General features: G+C 42.0%; 1 protein-coding gene across 5 annotated transcripts in view; it reads left to right on the top strand.

The window, feature by feature from the left end:
* diaph2 (diaphanous-related formin 2) overlaps window positions 1–16,265 on the top strand; it is a 335,124-nt gene extending 318,859 nt beyond the window's left edge. For all 5 annotated transcript variants that reach the window (XM_053878770.1, XM_053878769.1, XM_053878771.1 and 2 more), the window contains one exon: window positions 12,619–16,265. In XM_053878770.1, the coding sequence (XP_053734745.1) occupies window positions 12,619–12,683 (65 nt within the window). In that variant the 3' untranslated portion in view covers window positions 12,684–16,265. The remainder of the gene's footprint in view (window positions 1–12,618) is intronic.
* The last annotated feature ends 401 nt before the right edge of the window (window positions 16,266–16,666 follow it).

The raw sequence follows: 16,666 nt of genomic DNA, 5'->3' as shown, positions 1-16,666 counted from the left end.
GGCTGTGACAAAGTCATAAACCAAGTCACGCTCTGTCCCAGACTCGCCTCATCCCTGTCCCAGCTCCAGCCCACAACAGGACATCAAACCCTGGAGTGAGCGCTCCAGGAGCACCTCCCCTGTGACACTCTACCACGGTGCAGTGTGGAGACAGGAAAGGTTTTACACCTCAATATGAAGAAAAAACAGTCAGTAAATGTAGCTAACGGGACACGTCTGCATACAGAGGCTGCGTTATACACAATAACAAAGCGCGTCGTGGGTCAGCTGATCGGTCCGCGTTATGTTTTTTCCGGCTTTATTGGGGGCGTTCGAGTTCTGGATTTTCGTTTGAAATCCAAAGCAAAAAATTTTTTGTCCGAACTCCGATTTGTTAGAATTCCGGGACGTTCGAAAACCAAGGTACCACTGTATGTCATGTAGCACGTGGCATAGACAATCTCTGGCCACTCCCTATGATGCACCTGTGAATGCACAAACCCAACCCTAGGCGTATTCGAGCATGTACATCACAGACAGTACGTCTACAGACATGACCAATGTTCAGATGTCTTTGTTTTATGTAGGCTGTTGTTCTAGTGCCAGTGAGCATGTCAGCATGTACTTTGTCGGTATTCTGCAGTGTTCATCTCGCAGCTCAGCAGGAATGTGTAGGCCTGAAAGTTCACCTCAAAGGGGCACTTAAACCAACAGTCGTACCTACCATTTTCAAGCAAAAACAAACACAAAGCAGTGATACCAACCTTTCAAAACAGCAGCGCAAAGCAAGCATCAAAACCCGCCCTGAAAAGAGTACCTTTTCCCACATGCATTATACATTTCCTACTGCTGACCCTTCTTAAGAGAGTACAACATCCACTTCACTTTGATCTTTAGATTTTTATACTACTGTTGAGTGTTTTCGTTGAAGTGATGCCTCTGACCCTTGAACGGCATACACTCAACATGAGGAGATGGCCAGAGACTCGGAGTAGAGGAAGCTGTTTTGAAAAGACTCCTAGCTCTTCAGCTGGTTGCCTTAATTTGGTGTTGTTCTGTCAGTTTAGACCTTTAGACTGGAGACGTACAGGAACGTCATGTGTCTGGATCAGAGCAGGGAGTGATATCCCCAACAGTGAGTGAATTAAAGGGAGTGTTGGGACAGGCCTTGGTTGAGATACAGTGTAGAAACCTGAGTAGTAGTTTTGTGGAGCTCCTCCTCAGCACCAATGATTTCTGGTTCATGATCTCGATGCCAAGGTTTTCATGGAACAAAGAAAGTTTTACATTCCTGCAGTGATTCATATCAGCTTCTCCTCCTCATCACTTGATGCAACATGACAGCTTTTGTGTGAATAACAAACTGAATATGAGGCCACCATTTGGGAAAGGAAGGATTAAATTGTGTCCCTATCTCGGCATCGTGTTGTCAAAGACGGCTTGCCCTGATACTTGCGGCATCAAACCTCCAGTTCTCCAACCAAATAGAATAAAACAATCTATCGATCCCGCCCCACCTCTCTGTGTATCAACACAATCCATCTGTGTTTATCAGGCTATCTGGCTTCCTATCTGTTGTTGTCTGCAGGCAGGCATTCTCCTCCTCTCCTCCTTTTCCTTGATACTCCCACGCATTTGTTTGGTGATCCATCAGCCTATTTACCTTATCATGCTGCCAAACCATCCATTTACGCATCCATCTGTCTGTCAAACTATATCTTAGCGTCCATTTGTCGAACTACCTCTCGCTGTACTCATTCACCTGCCAATCACGTGGCTGACAGAGCGTTACAGCCACTTGAACATGCCACCTCTGATCTTTTGTGCTGAGCAGGCTGATTAGATTCTTATCATATAGGGCAATTTGGTGATAACACTCTTGAGTGCGGCGATAGAGACGTATTTGCAAAGACTGTCATGCACAGGTGTTTTTGTTTATTCATTCAGCTGTTGCTCACGGCTTCTTCAGTTCGGCTCCGGGGTGTGGGCAGGTGGGCGGGGCAATGCTGCCGTACGCTATCCTGCAAAAAAAGTGTCCTTTTGATGGACTTTTTGTGCTTTTATGGACTGGCATGGATTTATTCCTCGCGTACCAATTGTATAAATGCTTGTACAACAACAAAGTTTGTCTTGTTGAATATCTCAACTTTCCATTTTTGCCATTTACTCATCTCAAAATCAAAACTACAATATTGGATTCCCAACTGGTCTGGCTTTGGGACCCTCCTTCTTGTAAATTATTGAACTTTATCTGTAAAAAAGAGTCAAGAAAATAGTTGCTGTATATAACATCTTCACCTTCACCTTCTTCTGCCGCTTATCCGGGGTGGGGTCGCGGAGGCAGCATTCAGAGCAAGGAAGCCCAAACTTCCCGATCCGCACAAACCTCCTCCAGCTCTTCCCGGGGGATCCTGGCGAGTCCTGGGTCTTCCCCGGGGTTTCCTCCCGGTAGGACATGCCCGGAACACCTCCCCAGGGAGGCGTCCAGGGGGCATCCGGATCAGATGCCCGAGCCACCTCAGCTGGTTCTTATCAAAGAAAATAAGATTATTTTTTGACCAGGAAAAGACCCTTTCAGGTCTGTGAAAGAGCACTTCATTCGCAACATTGCGACCATTGTTTTTGTGTCTAAACTTTGCTCTCCAACAGGAAAATTGTCGATAAATGTAGCAACGTCAACAATACCAATGTAGATGGACACGAATTTTATGGTGAACCACAGAGACATTACATGGCGTTGCGCTTTGTTTAAGAAGTCACAGACCCCTTAATAATTTTATTCTTATTTGACCCCCTAAGACTGGACTGTTTAAGAGTATGACACCCTGCTTTAGAGATACTGACGTGTTCTCACAGACAGTAGTTTTTAAGGGGACTAGCTAATTCTACTGTTCATATTTTTGCAAAAGTTGGTGACACATGAGGGAATTGGAGTGGCTCGTCTTCCCTATTCTCAGTCTGTGTGTTCATTCTTTGATCGATAGTACAGCAGCCTTGATTTCTGGGTTAATTTCAATGGCAATGTAAGCAGAAAAGCTGGTTCATTCTTTTCTGGGTTAAGTTTTAGATGTGGCGTGATATAATAACTGTAAAAGTTTGAATGTTGCGATGAAGTTTAACGGGATTTGTGAGCTAGATTTGGCTCTTAAGAAGAAGCAGGTCACCGAGTGTATCATGCTTGGTCCTGCTCATATCAAGCCTCAGTGGAGCAAACCAGACGCTGATGTCAATTCAGTCTGGGAGTCCGGCCTCCCACTGCGGCCCAATCAGTCCAGTAGGATCAGTGACTGCTTCCCTTAGGCACAAGTGTGCATTGGCCTGATGGATTACTGTCTCTCTGTCCGGGCTCAAGCCAACGCGGCTCCGCTTTTGCTACCAACCCCATCTGTGCTCTCTATGGATCATAAATGCCTTGTGGTCATAGTCATGAGCCTGTGCTGAGGCCAAAATCCCCCAACTCTGTCCACAGTGTATGTTTCAGTGTTGTGGCGAAAAATACACTGTACACATACTAATACCCCACACTGGTAGTGCAACAAAATCCAGCTTCAATATTATTCTGTTGTTTTTTGTATTCTGTTCAGTTGTGTGGCCAAATTTTGGTTCAATATCTGCCACCTGAAACCTGACAGGATGAGGCATTTGACAAAATAAAATTACCTCTCCTTTAGTATAGGGTCTAGTGAGCTTTGAATCTTTTACAGTTATTTCAGTTCCCCTGAAAAAATGTCGCACATGTAACGCACAATGTAATTTATAAAATATCTGCACAATGCTCTATTCACACAATACTGTGTGAAACTACATACAGTAAAATAATAATAATTCACTTAAAAACTGGAAATATGAGGAAATAAGTGGTCTACGTTTGTGGTCAGACAAATTCCTGTGGCGCAAACATTGCATTGAATTTTCAGACTTTTTTATGCTGTCTTTGTTTACAAAGGTCTGTTCGCACACAAAAAAGAAAACTACTCACGAATCAAAAACATAGCACAAAATAACAGCTACAAAGAAGAATAAGTAAACCAGGAAAAGAGAGTGAAGGATCAGAGGAAGGCTTGATGATGAAAAGCATCATTTGATCTCCTCGGGGCTCAAATAATAAATTGGATATAAATGTTGAAAGAGTGAATCCATGGAACCAAGTTAACAACAAACATGCGAAATGATTGTGTGTGTCCTGCTGCATCCACATAGTGCTGTTCTTAATATATATGTTTTTTTTCGCCAAGTAGCTGTCTCCCCAAGTAATCGTCAACACATTTCATATCGCTTTGTTTTCGCGAGGACAATTGCGGTAACAGCCCCATTTATTAAAGCTCTCCCCAGCAGTCATTGCACCAAAAAAGCAAATAAAAAAGAAAGATTGGCTGACTGAAAACAAGGTGCCCCGGAGTGACAGCACGCAGCCCAGTGTTTGTCAAAGGAAGTCTGAAACTTAAAAGGAATCCGGTGAGGGAAAGTCATGTGGCCATTGGGGAAAGAACAGCTGCATTCACTATCTGGGTCAGTGTTTGAAAGCATGCCCATCATAGCGCACATGAGATAGAGTGGCGATACTGGCATGGAAAAGATGAACTGCATCCCTACGCTGTCAAAGCTGATAGCTCTTGTTTTGACCACCATGCACTCGGCAAACCTCTCCTCATTATCATTGATCTCCGACTGTCAGTTCAACCCATTTTGCCTCCAAATTCTGTTTACTAAGTGTCACGCAGGACGCTCGAAGTGTATACTTGTGTGCCAACTTTAGGATGTGATTTTGAAGTAAATTGTGTTAGGTCTTTTTCATGTTACCGTTTGTTCCTGGGCTGCTTATTATAGTAAACATCGGCGGTAATGTTAGGACTAAGAGTTAACTTGAAGAAGGCAGTGTTTACTGGTGACGCACAGAGAGTGGGAGAATGGCACTATCTTTCCTCAGCGTGTTTATTTGGGGCCTTCTGAGGCATTTACCTCTGTCATGCCATTCTGATCGCCTCTACCTTCCGATGTCGTGCTGTGAAAGCGCCACAACACATCAAGTGCAGGATTGCAACCCCCTCACTCGCACATCCTGGCTCTTTTTTTAACACTCATTTCTTTTAAGTGACACATCTTTAAAAAAAAGGCAATCCATGGAGCTTTACCTTTCACTTGCACAGGAAGATAAAGCCTTGCTGTGATCTTCTGTCCCTGCATGGATCCCACCAACATATGTGTTCTGTAATTTGCTAGCATAAAAAAGGAATTGGCACGACGTAAGTACACACACAGTAAATGTACCTACAAGGCCTCTGGGGTATTCTCGATTCTATCCTGCACCAATGGGACCAATAGGTGAATGATGCTGATGATGATGGACTACGATTGTTGTGTTGTCAAACCAAATCGCAGTAGGTCAAAACGGCTTTAACTTTTGCTTAAAATATTTTTGCTGATGTACATTTTCTTTGAGTATTCTCAAAATGTATCGTAAATATTGGAAGAGCATGGCAACAGAAGTTTGAAAAAGTGTGTCTATAAATGATCATTTTACAGTTGTTTTTATTTGATTTGAGGGATGGAAAATACTTTTAAAATGATAAAATAATTAAAATAGTGAAACATTTAGCTGTAACTATCGATGGAGGGTGATACAGACATATGCAAAGCTAGTTATATATAGTCATATTTATATTCAAATGGTAAGATATTGATGGAAAATGGGCAATTTCTTTTGTAGTTTTGCTCTGACCGCATGAGTTGCACATGAATACTTGCAAACGCCTGTATCCTGGCTGCACTTTGCCCATGTCTGTACTACATGGGCAGCTTATACTGTTGCTTAAACTCACATCAATATGATTTTTGCTAACTGACCCAGATGGTCACATAATCTTTGGAGTGTCATTTTTTTTCACATAGAGCATCGGCTAATTTTTAGCCCTAATATGAGTGTCACCCAATTTTAATTTAGTGGCATAAATTCATGACCATTTTGAGCATTTGAAATATCATTGATATTCAAATTCAGTGGGCTGGCTGCCGCAGCGCTTAGCAGTTATAGTTGTGTAACTCACTTAAAACATTTTCGGCAAGTCATATACAGTCTATAGGATCCAGATGCAGAGTTTATTGAAGTCAACTTTTCAGCAGATTTTATATATAACATACTCTACCTTCCTGGCAGAGTGAAGACTTTAAAATGATATTATTTTATGTCGTGATTGTGATTATCTGTATGTGAAAGTCTTCATGATTCAGTTCAATTGGAAAATGTAGTTTCAGTTCAGCTACTTTTTTTTTATGACAAGTTAAGTTTCTGCAAGACTCGATCAAAAATCAAACTTCTGTCTCTTCTGTTTTAAAACGTTCCATCCCTGTTGTGTTTTAAAATTGCTTTTTTTCCCCACTCAACATGCTGTTTTTTCTCATCCCTGGGTAGTTGTTTGTGGTGATTACTCTTAGCGGTGAATGAGGACTACTGTGTGGCACAACTCTAGTTGAGCGGTATCTGCCCCATAACTTTCAGTGGAAAGAAATAGCTCTGCGCCCTCTGCATCCCATTTGTACACAGTATCTTGTTTCTGTGTTGGGAGCGCCATTACTCCGGAGCTTCAAGGCTGGCGAAGGGGAGAGGTGGAGGTGATGAAGGGAGGCGATAGAAGCGTGCTCTCTCCTTACACGCCGTCTCAAGCACAGATTAAATCACCTTTATTATGTTTTGCGCATCACAATGTGAAGTGTCAAGCAAGTCTGCGCTGGTGGAGAAAGGAAATGACGTGTCAGAGTGTCATGTGCCGGGGCACTTGCACGGATGTTTCCGTTATTACTCTCTTGACTGACACTGCATCAGCATTCTGCCATTATTTACAAACTATTCGCGGTTATTATGTGAACCTGACCTTGTTACCGTGGCCTTGTTCCATTCAGGAGCGGTGACTCGCTCCTGACCTCCAGTTTGACACCTACCAGATGGTATTTAGTAAACACTGCATATTCCGTCGAAAACTCGTCCTGTTTATTCCTGGCGCTGGGAGGTAATTCCTCAAATTACCACATACGGGAAACATTTGACTGGCAGCTTTTTCTCCCCCTCTGCAGATGAAAAGGCTTCGACGGGAGCTAATTAGCTAAAGATGGCATTAGCATGAAGGCTTTAGTGGTTTTCCAGTCTCAACAGTGAGCGCTGTTTTTGTTCGTACAGTCCATTTCAGCCGCGCTTTTATCAGAGAGGGATCCAAGCCCGGGGTTTTGGAATGGGCTGCTAAGTGGGCCAAAACTCAGTGTGTTGAACTGTTTTGAAAGAAAAAACTTATCCATTATTTGAATAGTTCTTTATCATCACATATAACCTGATAAAAGAAAAAAAAAAGGGTTCGGGAGACGGTGCAACTTCTTCCGAACAAAGCAGGTCAATGCCCAATTATCGTGCCTCCAAATTTTATTTTATTTTATTTTTTATTATTAATTTTATTTTTTCATTTATTTATTTTTTTGGCAGCACTTTATTCCAAAACACTTTCCTAGTTGGTGGGCTCCCCACTGTCCATGGCAATAAATTTGATTCTGATTCTGATTCTAATGTCTCGGGTGTGTTACGAGTGAATTGTGAGAGTTAAGTGAGCGACAATGGAAATATTTACAGCCAAAAATCTTCATCTTTGTGAGGAGAGCTGGTTACTCCCAACTTGAACTCTGGCGTGGAACGGAATGTAGTAAAATAAAGAAGCGGTCTGACTGAGAAACAAGGAAGTCAAGGAGGATGTTTTGACATTCATTGAACTGAGGACAGTGGAATTGATAGTTTTTAATCATAAGAAATGAGTCTCAGTTCTTCATGCAGTGCAGTTCCTGTCACTTAGTTGGTATGATGTGGTGATATTGTAGACGGGAGGTCACTAGTATTCAAGATTGTATTGTCTTACAAGACAAGATTGTGTTGTCCATCTTGCTGGACTGTCACATACTAGTGAATAAGTTAAGCGAGAGATATTTTGATTCAAAATGAGGCTCAACAACCTTGCTGAGATTTTACAGTGTCAGGGTTGAAATGAATCACCATTTTGATGTCCAAAAAGAGAAAAAGAATCCCATTGATGAACTAATAGAATGAATCATGGCTCAAATATCTTTGGTTTTCATGTGAGCTAACTCAAAAGTTTGATAACGGAAACTCCCGTGGTTGGTCAGTGTTACATTACAGGGCCTAAAGAAGACATGCAATAGAAGGGTTAATTCGGATTTCTTTTCACATTATGGATTCTTTCAAAATTATGATTTAACATTTCTAACTCTCACTTTAATGAAGGCTGAAAATGACATTTGAGCACCATATAACCCACTAACCTGAGGCCTGAATTCCACAAACCCACTGGACTGTCAAGGTTTTTCACTTAACATTGGATTGTATTTCAAAGGAGGGCATCTGAAGAGTCAGGAAACATTTGGGGTTCCACTTGAGTTGTCCTTGGAGCCCCCTCTCTGTCTAGCTTACTTGGCGCTAATCCCTTGTGTTTCAGATGTGTACACACACAAAGCCAGATAAAGAGTATTTGATTCCCTGAGAGCAAAGTCGCATGCCGTGTTCTTAGCATTCCACTTAAAGACTGAGTGTATTTCCTCTGGCGTGTACATTAGAGACAAAGTTACAGCTAAATTCCCTGTGTGATCGTCTTCCCCAGCCATCTGCCCACCCGCTCACGTATTCTCAACGCATTTTTGAAAACAGTGGCAGGCGGTATTTAATTATGTGCCAACATCTCCCAGCTGTAACTTGCAGTACCTGCTCTTTTGTTCAAGTCGTTCTCCTCCGAGTCTTGTTCATGACAAGTCGCTGAAGATGTCACCTCCGGGAAACGCGCGTAAAGAAGTCATCCCAACCAGTGTCAAAATGAAACCTGTAGATATGGTCTTTTTTTATGTAGAATCCATCCGTCTTTCCCCGAGTCTCAATATGCTTTCCAGTATTTTCATGTGCATGTTTGCTTGAAGCATCCAATTCAGCCGAGGCCAGTTGCAGCGTTTCTCACCCAGTGTGAATGGTTTCTGTTTGTTCAATTGTTGAGGTAGATTGATGTGGGGAATGGAAAATGGGCTTTTATGCACCTGAAAATGGGAACAGAAAAGTCTTTATGGAAATCCAATAGCTCTCAGTTCAAAGATCCTCTGATGGGAGATGCGTTTTGCCTTTTCTTTGCCGTTCTTTGCTGAAACCCGACTGATGTTTTCAAGCAGTTAGCTGGCACGCAACGACCCTCCAAAGGACAGTTTTCAGTCATCGCCACACAATGGCGTCATGCCGTCTGTTTGTTTCAGTGACCTACTGGCAAAAGCCAAAACCTATGTTTGGTTTCAATGATTTATATTGTCACGAAATAACTTGCTGAACATCCTAAAAGTTTTGAGCTCATCAAATTTTATTTTGTTTTTTTGTATTTTTGTATTTTCCCCAATGAAATTAATAGAAAATCGCTATTATTGCAATAAATGATCCACATAACAAAATGAGGGGTTGACCGATTCATTTTTTTTTTGGTTTTTTTTAAGCACAATTCCGATACTTATTTCTGGTAGCTGCTTTTTTTCGTCAGTATAGAACGCAAAAGTCCACTTTCCCAACGTTAATATATTACACCAAGGGATGAGTTGCTCAGGAAAGCCGATTACTAATATTAAGCCGATATTCTGGGCCGATATTACACAGATTTGGCTTTGGTATTGAAAGGTTTTGGAGATATTAATTTCTTTAACTGTCCAAGTGAAAAAAAAAAACTATACACATACATTACACAGAATGGTTTTATTGAATAAGTTGAACAGAGAAATGTTGACTAACTTTCAAAAATCCTTCAATAACCCTAATAATAGAAATGAATCTTTCACTGACGAAAACATTGAAAAAAAAGTCAGTAGATTTCATTTACACTTTGCAAAAAAATGGCAATATTTGGACCATAAAGACAAGAAAGAAAAGTTTATTTCACAGGAAACTTCTTTCAGTGCACCAATTGCTGGTGCACCACATTATACAATGTGATGTCATAACTGAAACATCAATAATGAGATCCCGCAGATTGATGGAAAATTTGACTTTAAAAAATGTCAGCATAGACTCACGAATAAACGTCCTGTGCACGGAGCAAAGAGTTCACTTGTCGCTGGGGCACTTTCACCCCCATGTTGAAGCTCACGTGGACAGCTTAAACTGAAATCATATAAAAGCAAAACAGTGGACTGAACTACACAATGTACTGCAATAAATTGGTTCATGTTATTTTAGTGCACTTCTCTCACATTTCCTTTAGTTCTGGAGTCATGCAGGTTAATATTTAAAAACTTTTTTTTTTATTTACATGCGTGCCTCATATAGAAGCTGATTATTATTTTTAGAGAATCAATGCAAATCCGAGTTTCCTGTGCATGGCCTGATATTGACTCATAAAATGCCGGCGTGGATTGTTGAATATGTTTTTTTTCTACCGTGTGTAGAACCGTCATGCGATTATTATTCTTTTTAACAAAGTCTTTACGGCATTAGTTCTCTGAGAATCTCTTCAGCAAAGTGATATAAATTGACTGAAATATCCCCAGCCAGTGATGAACAAAGTTGTAGTATATATTTAAATATTAAAAAAAACCAACTTGTATCTCCAAATATTTATTTAACTGAATGACATGAGTCCAAATGCTACACCCGTTTTCAGGCACTGGGATCCTTCTTCCCTCCCTCATGCCCCATCTCTCCTCCTGTGCACCATCTGCATGTTGCTCACTATCCAATCTGAAGGAGTGCTCTCTGTTCTTCAATCTGTGCAGAGTGCATGTGTGCACACTCGCGCACATTAGCGGACGTGTTTCAAGTCATCACAGCCACTCGCAGCTCATTACCTGACATGATGGATGGGGCGAGTGCTGTTAAACAACAGCCAGACTGGGACTCCTGGCACCCCACAGCTGGCACTGAGTTATGCCGGCGAAGGTGCCGACAAGCTCCGAATCTTGGGGAGTTTTTCTGTGAGTGAGCCTGTGGTCACTTCCGTGGCGGTGCTTACTGCTCGTGTCCAGCACGACTTGCCACCTGGCTGCCTGGCCGAAACTGTGTGCGCTAGTGCGCAGGGAGTCTTGGACAGCGTCGTGTTTGTGTTGTGTTTCTGCTGTGCCCGTAACACTGTGTTTCCACAATAAAGTTGTGGTAAAAAAATATATTTTCACCATGTCATATTGTCATTGGAACATGCCCGCCAATGTGTGTCTTTACAACTGGTGTTCAAAGATAAATGCTAGCAGTGTAAACACGGAGTGTCTGTTCATGATCACAGAGGGTTGTCGACGGTTAGCTTGATCATAGCTCATCCGTCCTGTCATTGAAGCTCCCAGCAGCATGACTTGATTCATCTTAAATTTTACAGCTTTATTGGGAGTTTCTATAGAAAACTGAAGGGCATTTGTCTCTTCTAGAGCGCGGACGATTTTAATTACTCTAATAGTTTGTTTTTACTTCTGTCAAGGAGATTGTGTTTTTGCCAGCACCTGCAGATGTTTTGAATGGATTTCAAAGAAATTTTCCATTGAAAGAGGGACAGGGATTTTTCACCGACTTCTTTGCTGTCCTTCGTATCATGCTGTGCTTAAGCATCTTCGCTGAATAGTGATCTTTCATGTGGGTGTGGTACCACAATGTGTTGCTGTTTTTCGGTGAGAATTGATTCAGGGTCAACAACGTCCTGATGCCTCTTGAATGCGGCGGCGTTCCCGGCTTGTTCCGACAACTCCTTGCGTCACATGCTGAAGAGTGAATCAAATGTTTCCGACTCCCATGAGTAAAAGAATGGTTGGGGCAAAGTTGACAATCGGTCAGGGTTGATATACTGCTGTGTTTTTCCATGAGCTTGACTCGCAGCGCCTAAAATGTGGCACTACGTGCCGCCTATGGCATCAGGAAATGTCACAGGAAGTGAGACTTTAGTTTCGATTGTAAGCGTAATGCATCAACCTGCATTGCAGAAGGCTTACGAAACAAAAAAGGTCCACTTGAACACTGGAAGAGGGTGTGGTTTTCTAAGTTTACCAACCACTGCAGACAAAAGTGACCCTGCAGGAGTTTTAGTTTTGCGAAGTGGAAGGAGGAACGCACCGTAGAACCTGCTCTTATCTCTAAAATAAACCATACAAAGAGTGGAGCTGCGAACCACAGCCCTCTTTAAAGTTCTAAGAACAGAAATAGTAAACATGAATTAAATTCACCTTGTCTGTCTTTTCCTGTTATGAATGTGTCGCGGATGCTTGAAACCCTTTCTTGTTTATTCATGTACTTCCCCTGTGTCTGCTTCCACTCATGTGAAAATAAGTTGAAGGGCTATTGAGTGGAAGTATATAATAAGGTTACGATAGCACCAGTCAGATGTACCTCCACTCCAGCAGTGTCTTCAGCTTCCCTCGACTCCCCTGCTGTTTTGCTCTCAGCCGGCCCGTATTTGCTTCATGTTGATTTGCTTTTCCTCCCCGTCTCTTTTCTCTGCCTCCCTCGCTCCTTCGTACCCACTTTCATTTAGTCGAGCTCCTGCATGCCAGGACGGATCAATGCAACAACACTTTCTTGTTCTTTCCCAGTCTCACTCTGTGTTTTGATTTACTTTTTTTTTTTTTCCCGTTGTTTCTATTTCTTCTCATCAGACAACCGACGCGCCGTCTTGGAACGATCTCGTTCGAGGCACAACCCCAACCACCAAGGTCGATGATCACCTGTGCCTGACGCTAGATGAGTGCCAAAGAGGCCGGCGACGGGGACACCTGGAGACGACATCTGACCGCCGGCCACTGTGGCACGCACTTGCTTCAACACCCACAGACAATGTCATGTACGGAGCTGACAAAGCAACCCTACAATATCATGCTACCTTTGACACCACTCTTAGGTTTTGACCGGTTTTAGTGCTGAATATGTTTTATCAAGATATGGTTTTTACATTTTACTTGCCTTTTAATTTGTCAAAAACGAAAAAGTGACTTTAGTACTGTCAAAGAAAATGTCAGTATTGTTTATGTTATTAACTAACAGGAGTCTTTGTCAGAAATCAGTGGCGAACGGATGAATTAAAACACTTCATGGTGAGTTTTACCTTGTGGATTAAGCACCGGCAGCTTCACGTGTCAAGTGTCAGCTGACTGACACTGAGGATGTGTCTGCATATTGGTGCTTATGCCTAAAATTTCAGCCAGTCTTTGATCAGGGTTTTCCCACCGTTCAACGTACAGAATTCCTAACTTACATTTTGATGTAATTTTCCAGACATTCTCCCCATTTAGCATCTGAAAAGCAACTCAATATCTCAGTGGTTGTCTCAACCACGGATGAATTCATGACGGAGCGTCCAGATTTCCTGCAAGCTGTTTGAATTTTCCGGAAACTTTTAATGGGCTGGACCTCAAGTTCTGCCGAACACAGGGTCAGGAGTGCGACTCTCCCCTGCAGAAGCCCTCTTGAGTCAACATCCACCCCCTGAATTATCAGCATGTAAAAGAGAGGAGAGTCTAGTTCCCTCCCTCTCCTCAGTGCTTTATTGTCAAAAGCAGCCGAAGTCGGCATGAATCATTTCATTTCATGTATCTTACAAAAGCCTTTGGAGCGGGCCCCTGTCTGCAGCAATATTTCGGAGTGGGTGACTCACAGATACTCAGCGTGTAATCTTAAATTTGACAAGATGCGTTTTATTTTTAGATCTGTTATATCTAAACAACAGCTGCAGGTGCTGATCTGGATCACTTTCAGAGTCAAAACTCGACGTTTAAAGGCAGCGACAGTTTTGGAGTTGTATAACACAATGAGGGCTGCGGCAGCGGAGTCAGAAGGTCAGGGGTCGCTAAAGGTCTGTATGTTGATGTATGTTTGCGGGCCCTACTCGCATATATGCTAGCGTGCGCTAATTCAGCGTCAGTTTTTCTCCTAAAAACGTGCTTCTCCCGCCAGTATGGCGTCTGGTGATTGATTTGTTTGAGCTGAAGCTAAAGACAAGCTGATCTCGATGTCCCCCGACAGACCGCCATTTAGCTGCCCTTTTATGCCGCTAACTAAATTGACCCGAGAACATGTTTTAATCGTCACGTCAGTCGGACACTCCAGCGGGTTTTATAAGGTCCTCACCTGGTCACCTTCAGTTGGAGGCTTCCCAGTCTGATGAGAGATTAAATGTCACCTCTGGCGGAGTATTACTGCAAAAACACCGCTTTTCCCCTCTTGCCCAAGAGACAGGTATTTGTGAGCGATCAGATTCAGCTGCCGTCACCAACTTGGTCCAACAGTAAATCAAGTCGTACGCCGATGATCTCTTTCTCTGCACGGGAAATACATTCACCCGACAAAGGTGTTTTGCTTCAGCCAGGGGCCGTATTTGTCAAGCGTAAACACAGAAGTAATCGGACTATTAGAGTCACTGTTTGCCGGCAGAACAACATCACAGCTGTTTCTCATCAAATGAAGCTTTGAAAAGTGAAATAAACACCTGATGTTTGCTGTTCGTGCTTATAGTCGTTTGCTGTGAAGGCAGCTCCAGTGTTTTTATGCGCACTACTTATCCATATATTCATGCCTGGGGCTGCTCTGTCCCCTTACTGCCCTAAACTGTAAGCAGATGCTGCTAAAAACAACCAGTGCAGAGCAGGCATAGCCGGAATTATCGACCGAGGGCCACCACAGGCCAGATGATCCGTGTCTTAGCTTGTGAGTCTCCAGATGTCCTGCAATCCCTCAGCAATAATGTCATAAGCGACTGTTTTACCAGAACACAAGTTACTTCGCCATAATTCTTCTTTTCCTCGGCAGTGTGTGCGCGCGACTGTTTTGCAAAATAAGCCTCTGCGCGCTGAAATCCTGGGGTGAAAAAAATTGGGATTTCATATTTAAGCTATCTGCCAGCATTATATTTCTGTTCCCTTTTATATCCCACTCGGCATGCTTCTGAAAAATGCAATTTTACACATCATCACAGCTCAAGGTGCGCCCACAATGCTCCGAGAAGTCTGCATATTTAAGATGACAATAATTCAGCCCTGAATATAAGTCGTCATCGGAAATGAGGTTTACGCATAAAGGATTCGGTGAAGATGAGAGTTCTTAAGATGTGTGCGGAAAGCAGCTGCAGAAGGCAGATAGACGGTCTCAAACCTGTAGAATCCCTCCACACAATACCCATGTGACCTTTGCTTCAAAAGGATTTATTGTGACTCGGATAATTGTATTTTAATTTTTTAACCTAATTTGACTGAAATGTTTTTTGTTTTTTTCTGATGTGCCATTTTTAAAAAGAAAAAAAAAAGATTTTCTATGTCAGGAGTCTCTGGGAAAACTGTACAAAGCATTTAAAAAAAACGTAGGACATTTTGATGTTATTACTATAATATCATATGGCATTCCTTAACTTTAAACAAGCTTTAAAAAAATAAATAAATAAAAAAAGAATTCCATTGTAGGATAGTAATAAGAGCCAAGATGCTCACCATTGTAGAAGTTCTCGAAAACAATATGCATTGACTCAAACAGCAATATTTCACCTTCAAAGTGTCTGTTTTGACCTGTTGCTGTTTGGATTCAAACTTACCTGAAGTGGATCGACAAAACTGCTTGAAAGCAGTTGCTGTATTTGTTTTCGGTGAAGCAACGTTTCGCTTCCACAATGGTTGCATCTGTCATGACCCTGTGGTTGTTGCCCCTCCCATTCATCCATTAGTGTCAGACGATGAAAAATAGCCTGTTAAGTTTTTTCCGCCAAACATCCCATGAGTCTCTTTCTTGTGACTAACAAACCTGATTGTATGACGTGTCCTTGTGGAAATTGTGTGGATATGAAAAGGAGGCAGGGGTATGAGATGCCTCTCTAACGGTTATGCTGCCATTTTATTTTTATTTTTTTTTATTGCAGGGCGAGTGCTTTAATAAAGGTTTGCAGTGTAGCTTACGCTCATTGATCATGCACTTTACCTCTGAATGGCTAATGTAAAGAGTTGTTATCACTAACACAGATCTTTTTGGGCAAACACTTTTCCTGACATATCAAGTCCATAATACTGAGCGCTTCCTGTTGATGAAACTATTTCTGGCAGAAAAGTACCTGACAAGGCGTGTGTTATCACAGATAGGAAAAAAAAAAGCTGACGTATCCCTGCCTTCCTTCCGTGTTGTTGTGTTTATTGTCCAACAAAAAAAAAAAAAACATTTATATTTGTAACAGTTTGTTTGTATTCAAGGACGTTGAATAAACATGAACACCCTCCTTCCATCAAGTATGTAATGGACTATGATACTAACCGTAACCACTTTGTTGTATAAACCCATTTCTGAAAAAAACAACATCTTTGTGTCGTGTTTTTCAGCAGTGATTCACACCGACGAAACCTAAACGAACACATATAAGTCAAGGAAACAAATGTGGGATATTGCTGACTGATATAACAGAGGCCGCTCAATGTTATTTTTTCATGATCTATTTTTAATCTGTTTTTGAATGTCTTTTTATAAACTAGAAACTGATCAAAATGCAAGTGGAACTTAAATAGGATGCTACACAAGATGCTCAACCTCAGAAACTGAACTGAGATCGCGCATTTGGCTTAGCTTATTGCTCTTAGTATCAAGTTTAAAAAAAGGCTCGGAGGGATTTCTGAGACAATGTGCACGCATTTGAACAGGCGTGGAGAGAGATCACCTGCTGGACAAAAGGAAATGAAT

This window comes from Synchiropus splendidus, chromosome 11, assembly GCF_027744825.2.
Source record: "Synchiropus splendidus isolate RoL2022-P1 chromosome 11, RoL_Sspl_1.0, whole genome shotgun sequence".
In the NCBI taxonomy this organism is placed as follows: domain Eukaryota; kingdom Metazoa; phylum Chordata; class Actinopteri; order Syngnathiformes; family Callionymidae; genus Synchiropus; species Synchiropus splendidus.
The sequence above is the reverse complement of the archived record's forward strand: the minus strand, read 5'-3'. Positions and strand labels throughout refer to the sequence as shown.